Source organism: Hyperolius riggenbachi, chromosome 3, assembly GCF_040937935.1.
Source record: "Hyperolius riggenbachi isolate aHypRig1 chromosome 3, aHypRig1.pri, whole genome shotgun sequence".
NCBI classification, from domain to species: domain Eukaryota; kingdom Metazoa; phylum Chordata; class Amphibia; order Anura; family Hyperoliidae; genus Hyperolius; species Hyperolius riggenbachi.
In genome coordinates this window covers 300,013,405-300,019,669 of record NC_090648.1, presented here as the reverse complement: position 1 = coordinate 300,019,669, position 6,265 = coordinate 300,013,405, and the positions used below count along the sequence as shown (strand labels likewise).

The following is a 6,265-nucleotide window of genomic DNA, read 5'->3' as shown; positions in this document are numbered from 1 at the left end:
CCGTGACTGCACAGAGTTGCTCATGCACAGCTCCGTTATACCACGAAGGCGTGGGCTGTACTTGTGCCTGCGCAGCCATGCTCATACACATACGAAAGCCGCAAAGAAGAGGGTCCCAGCGTGCAGCAGTAAGTGGAGGAGGATCAGAGAAGTTTCTAGATTATCCAGAGGATTCCCACTACTGAGGTGAGTATCTAATTTTCTTTTGCCCCCAACAGGTTTGCTTAAAGAGACGAGTCTTAAACTAGTTTTTTGCTTACCCAGGGCTTCCTCCAGCCCCATAAGCATGACTGCATCCCTCACCGTCCTGCGATTTCCCGATCAGCTGCAGTGAGCCCCGGTAACAGCCTCAGTGACATTACTCTGGGTCTACTACGCATGCGCAGTAGGTCCGCGCATGCGCAGAAGACCCTGACTGGCTTCCACTTAGCCCGTTACCGGGGCTTACCGTGGGCTGAACGGGAGAGAGCAGGAGGACGGTGAGGGACGCATCTGTGCTTATGGGGCTGAAGGAAGCCCCGGGTAAGTAAAAAACTAGCTTAAGACTCATCTCTGAGTCCCTTTAAAGTATTTCACCAAAGCTGAAAATCCGGATATATTCAACTTTTAGGGAAAACAGTCTAAAGTTGGCCATATACGATAAAAATCAAAGCACATGAACAGAGGGGAGGAGAGGGGAGTGATGTTTTCACAGGCTGAGAGCTGGAGATGCAGATCAGCTTGCCTGTGTGTATTGATCACAAGCAGAACATGGCTGCTGTCATTGTATCATAGGAATAAATAATCATCTACTGTTAAAGCAGTTTTCAGCTAGATTTGCTGTGTAAACTATCTAAACTTTAGATAGATATATATAGACAAGTTACTTGTTATAGTTAGCTTTTCATCTCAGATCCGCTTTAAGTAGAAAAATATGAATTGGTTCACGCCCAGTGTGTTACCAGAAAACACAAATGTACTGAATGAGTGAATAATACCTAATGCACCATCTTTAAAAAATGGCATATGGTCTTAACTCCACTGAACACACATTAAAATAGGGAAACAAAGGAGCTATACCAAGCTCCAGGACGGCTACTCAGTATGTTCGTGTTTCACCATTCCATACTGTGTACTCCCTATCTTTGACCTTCTTTTGGACCTATTAGCCTGCTGGTCACCTATTTCTTGTTAGTCTCATTTGTGTCTCTATTTTAATGTGTGTATAGGTGAGTTAAGGCCCTATGACAATTTTTAAGGATGTTGAATTAGGTACTGTCCGTTCATTCATTCAATACATTTTAAGTTTCTGGTAACACATTGACCTTTTTATGGTTTACATACTTGAAACCTGGTCTAGAAACAACTGACTACAAGATAATGAAATTTTATTTTATTATTTCATCTCTATACTTAGTAGTTACTCAGAGACACACCACAGATCCAGCTGTGACGCTAGTGAAATGTATAGTGGTACTATGGTAAAACAGTCCTTGGATTAAAAAAAAAAACAAAAAAACACATACATACAGGTCAACATTTTTACTTGGCTATAAAGTGATTTTCCCCTTTTATGTCATAGTGTTCACTCATTCCTCACAGTAAAGGTGTTGTAGGGAATCAACCCACAAGGGCATCAAAAGAACTTTGTTAGGCAGATAAAGGATAACTCAAACATATTACTATAAGGCAGGCCTAAAGCTTAAAAAAAAATAAAAAAAATACATGTATGTGATTACCAAAAAGGCCACATGAACCTTACATTGACCAGAAGAGGGAATATGACACATAAACATACAAAATATATACATAAAAGAGTGGCAACTTTCATCAAGGCTGGGGTTATACTAGGCATGTACAAATCCTCTCAGACTTATGAAAAACTCCCAGAGCAGCTCTACCTCAGGACTGTGGCACCTTCAACGTCCATATAGCTTTCGTCCCAGCATCAGATAATGCAGATGGAGTACTTATAAATAAAAATTGTAGCCACTGCTTAGTACTATTACATACATTTCATAACAATTATCTAAGTAAAAGTATGTAGTTTTGCATAGACAAAAATTGTCTGTTACCCAACCATAATTTTAGGTTAAATATAATAAAATTGCAGCTTTGCTGTGCAATTTTTGCCTCTACTTGAAATGATTTGTCTTTAGTAACATGGACTGTTTGGAAAGAAACCTACAATTAGCCACAAAGTATGAAAAGGGTATTTATTTTACAGAAAACTTACTGCAACCTTCTGGGTTTCCAACATAGCGTTTCCTGCACAGTTGAAAAATCTGGCCCAACATATCTGCCTCAAAAACCGGGTGGGCCAGGGCTTCTAGCCAGTTATATGGTTGCTCCAATGACTTCTTTTTGTGAAGAAAGGGGTTCTCCAGGAAACCATTGCTAACCACAGGGGAAATTGCAATAAGCAATACGAAAGAAAAGACATTACTATATGCCAAACAAATGTACGCAGTCGTCCCTTGATAAAAGAGAAACTGGAAAATGTCAAGCTGAGTAGCCCACACAGTAGGGATTTGGCTCAATCACATTTCACCTAATCCAAGGACTAAAATAAATTTCTTGGAAGAGAATACTTTTATTCAGATGAAGTAGTAATTGATGCTAAGCTTATCCAGCTAAGGCTCTGTTCTTTCAGACAACTAGAGGGATGTGTAATGGAGCCCCTCGAAAAGCTTGTTCCCAATGTCTATATTTGCTCTGTGTGTCTAACTGTAGATGCTTTAATTGTAGAGTAGAAACTGCAGGTACAGATATAGTCATATTAGGGCCTGGCAGCTTACCATGCATCTGCAGGTGTGTACAAGCGATAACTCAGGATTTAAGGGCAGGTGCAGACCTTGTGGCGGTCAGCTGGGGTTCCTTTGTCTTGTATTATTTTAACTAAGTTTTCTGTAGAATAAATTGTTTTATTTTACAGCAAATTCTACTACTTTCCAAACAGCCTGGATAGCATTCAACCTGTAGGAGTCAAAGGCTAGTCCATTTTATTGATAATAACCAAGTTGTCATTTCCTGAACGAAGTTTCTCAGTTAAATTTCCCATCTGTTTTTTAACAAGCTTCAGATGCCTTTCGTGTAGAAGCTTCTGTGTAAGATACTTCTCTCGCTTGATTTTTTCTTTGGTTTCATCAGAGACATCAGGAATAATATAGGATATGATGAACTTCACAAAGTAGACAATATGCTGTGAAACATACAAGAGGAGAATTATACTAGATACAAAGAGAAAACAGTGAAATTAAGCACTGGATTCTAAAGAAGTCTAAAGTTTAATTAGTTTGTATATGTAGTAGTAATAGAGCATACTGTTCATTGTAAAACATTACACTTAAAGTGGATCCGAGGTGAACTTTTACTCATTGCATAATTGTGTTCCTTTCCTATTGTTTATAGGGCATTCCTCAAGCCAAATACTTTTTTGTTTTAATACTCTATAAATCCCTATAAACCAAATAAACCACGCCCACAGGTTTTCAGAGAGCCTAGGCAGTAGCAAGGGCTCATGGGAGCTCAGTTTCAGAGGCAGAAGAGGCAGAGGGGAAGAGGGGGGATTAGTGATCAAGATGCAGATAAGCCAGCCTCTGTGTAATGTTTACAAACAACATTGCTGCTGTCATTGTATCACAGGAAGAAATAAACATTTTCTATTAAATCTGTTTTCAGCTTTATTTGCTGTGTAAACTATCTAAACTTTAGATAAAATATATAGACAAGTTACTTGCTATAGTTAGTTTTTCATCTCGGATCCGCTTTAAAGTGGACCTGAACTCAGCACGTCCTCTCTGCTCTAAAATATACACAACAGCATAGTAACCTCTAAACAAAAAAACATTTCTTTGTTACAGCGGATACAAATCCTAAAATAAATCTGCAGTTTCTACTTTGATTCAAAAAAGCAGACATATTGTTTACAGCCTGTGCTTTCAAATGGGCTTATCTGCCATAAGCAGTCATGTGACACAGGGGAGAGATCAAATTACAACTAGTGATTAGATACAAATGAGGGGGGATTACACAGGCTAAACTCTTTATATACTCGTACATAAAGGGTGCATTTATGTTATGTTTTTCTTGTGTCTTAAAGAAATACTTAAGTGAGGAAACTCATTTTAGGTTAGATAAAGACCTAAGTAGAGGGAAGGCTCTGTATCCAATAGAGCCTTCTGGTCCTTGGTACATCCATCATTCCTGTGTTGTCCTCATCCTTTGAAACTACTTGCATACCTGAGTAGTTCCTAAGACGTGCGACAAGCGCATGTGTACTGCACACATGCAGGACCAGTTTTTCGAGTAGTTCCCAAGACCAGCGCATGCGTACTGCACACACACAGGTTCAGCATCCCCGAATAGTTTTTCCGAAGGCTTTACGAAAAGTGACCTAGCAGGACAAGTAACTTCAGCCAGTGATGGCCCAGGAATGACAGGTTGCACTGAGCACCAGGAAGGCTCTATGGCTTTCAGAGCCAGCCTCTACTTATATATCAAGCCTGAAGAGTTTCTGTAGTTTATGTTTGCTTTAATTTATACAAACAGGACCATGAGGAATAAATATCTGAATGAGGGTTGATTAGTAATGGCAGGCATCCACAGTAACATATTTTTAATAAATTAGACAATTGACAGATAAAAACATAACATTTTATGAAATTCTATTAAAGTGGTCTTAACTCCGACATAACATTCAATAAAAATGTGTTTTCCTACTTTTTATTACTCATACAGTTATCATATTTGCTTTTGTGCACAAGTAATATTGTCTGTTTACAAGTTACACGTTGCATTTTATTCTTTTTCTATTATAAATGCTTTTTATTATATATTAAAATCTTCTAATGAGCTATTCTGAACACTGTGTGTGCCTGAAGCAGTTTCTCAGAGTCTTTGTTTACATTCCAGTGTTGATACATTTGTGTTTAACAAGTAAAAAAAATATACTGTTATCTCCAGTTTGGATGTGGATTTCAAGCTGAATAGCAGGAGAAAGTGCTTTGTTTAACCATTTCAGTGATGTTCTGCTAGATTTTGTTTTCTGGGATAGTAGCTTTCAAGATGTGAGGAATCTTTTAGAGCAAATTAGAAATACTGGCTTTCAGACCACTTTAACAATCTGAGGCAGTTTTTATTGATTTATCAACTGAATACTGATTGGAAAAAGCCATTTTTCATTTGGAAACGATACACAATGAACAGCTGCACAGCTGCCTCAGTACAAGGAGCAGTACAAAGTTAATGATTGCAGTGTTCCCACTGATACTGCTGAAATGTGATGTAATATCTAGTAGTGTACAGTGGTACCCAGGGGTGAGCCTGGGGTGCCTGGCACCTGGGTGCAAGATTTTCTCTGGCGCCTATGGGAGTGGTTAAATTAACCACGCCCAACCACATAACCACACCCATGTCCTTCCTAATCACACCCACACCTTCCACCTCTTTACGCATGCATGTGATACCCCATTCCTACCCCTCTTCCATGGGCTTGCTCCTGGCTGGCTTTGGCTTCCTGCGAGTGACAGTCTGCTAGTCTCTGGACTGACTCAGGCTGAGAGGCTCTGCGAGTGCGACGCAGTCACACACTGCGTATTTATGGCTGCCTGCGGCCACCCTACTCACTCTCGCTCGCTGACGTCGGCTCCTCCCCCCTGCCAAGCCCAAGGTGGGCTGCCTGTATCTTTCCCGTTGCGCCACACAGCTTGCCAGTGTTGCCAACCTTTCACGTTATTTTTTACTGACAAATACCTAAAAATTTACTGACAAAAGATTATTTTTACTGACAAAAATTCCCCACTAAATGCACATAAGAGACAGCTTTTCCCCATGTAAATGCACATAACGAGAGACTGCTTTTCCCCATGTAAATGCACATAACGAGAGACTGCTTTTCCCCATGTAAATGCACAGAACGAGAGACTGCTTTTCCCCATGTAAATGCACATAACGAGAGACTGCTTTTCACCAGCAAATGCACATAACGAGAGACTGCTTTTCACCAGCAAATGCACATAACAAGAGACTGCTTTTCACCAGCAAATGCACATAACAAGAGACTGCTTTTCACCAGCAAATGCACATAACAAGAGACTGCTTTTCACCAGCAAATGCACATAACAAGAGACTGCTTTTCGCCAGCAAATGCACATAACAAGAGACTGCTTTTCACCAGCAAATGCACATAACAAGAGACTGCTTTTCACCAGCAAATGCACATAACAAGAGACTGCTTTTCACCAGCAAATTCACATAACAAGAGACTGCTTTTCACCAGCAAATG

At 39.9% G+C, this 6,265-nt stretch overlaps 1 protein-coding gene across 10 annotated transcripts in view; it reads right to left on the bottom strand.

Moving 5' to 3' along the window:
* Window positions 1-1,506: 1,506 nt before the first annotated feature.
* Window positions 1,507-6,265, bottom strand: part of ANO6 (anoctamin 6) — a 176,952-nt gene continuing 172,193 nt past the window's right edge. For all 10 annotated transcript variants that reach the window (XM_068276583.1, XM_068276586.1, XM_068276577.1 and 7 more), the window contains exon 20: window positions 1,507-3,181. In XM_068276583.1, the coding sequence (XP_068132684.1) occupies window positions 2,972-3,181 (210 nt within the window). In that variant the 3' untranslated portion in view covers window positions 1,507-2,971. The remainder of the gene's footprint in view (window positions 3,182-6,265) is intronic.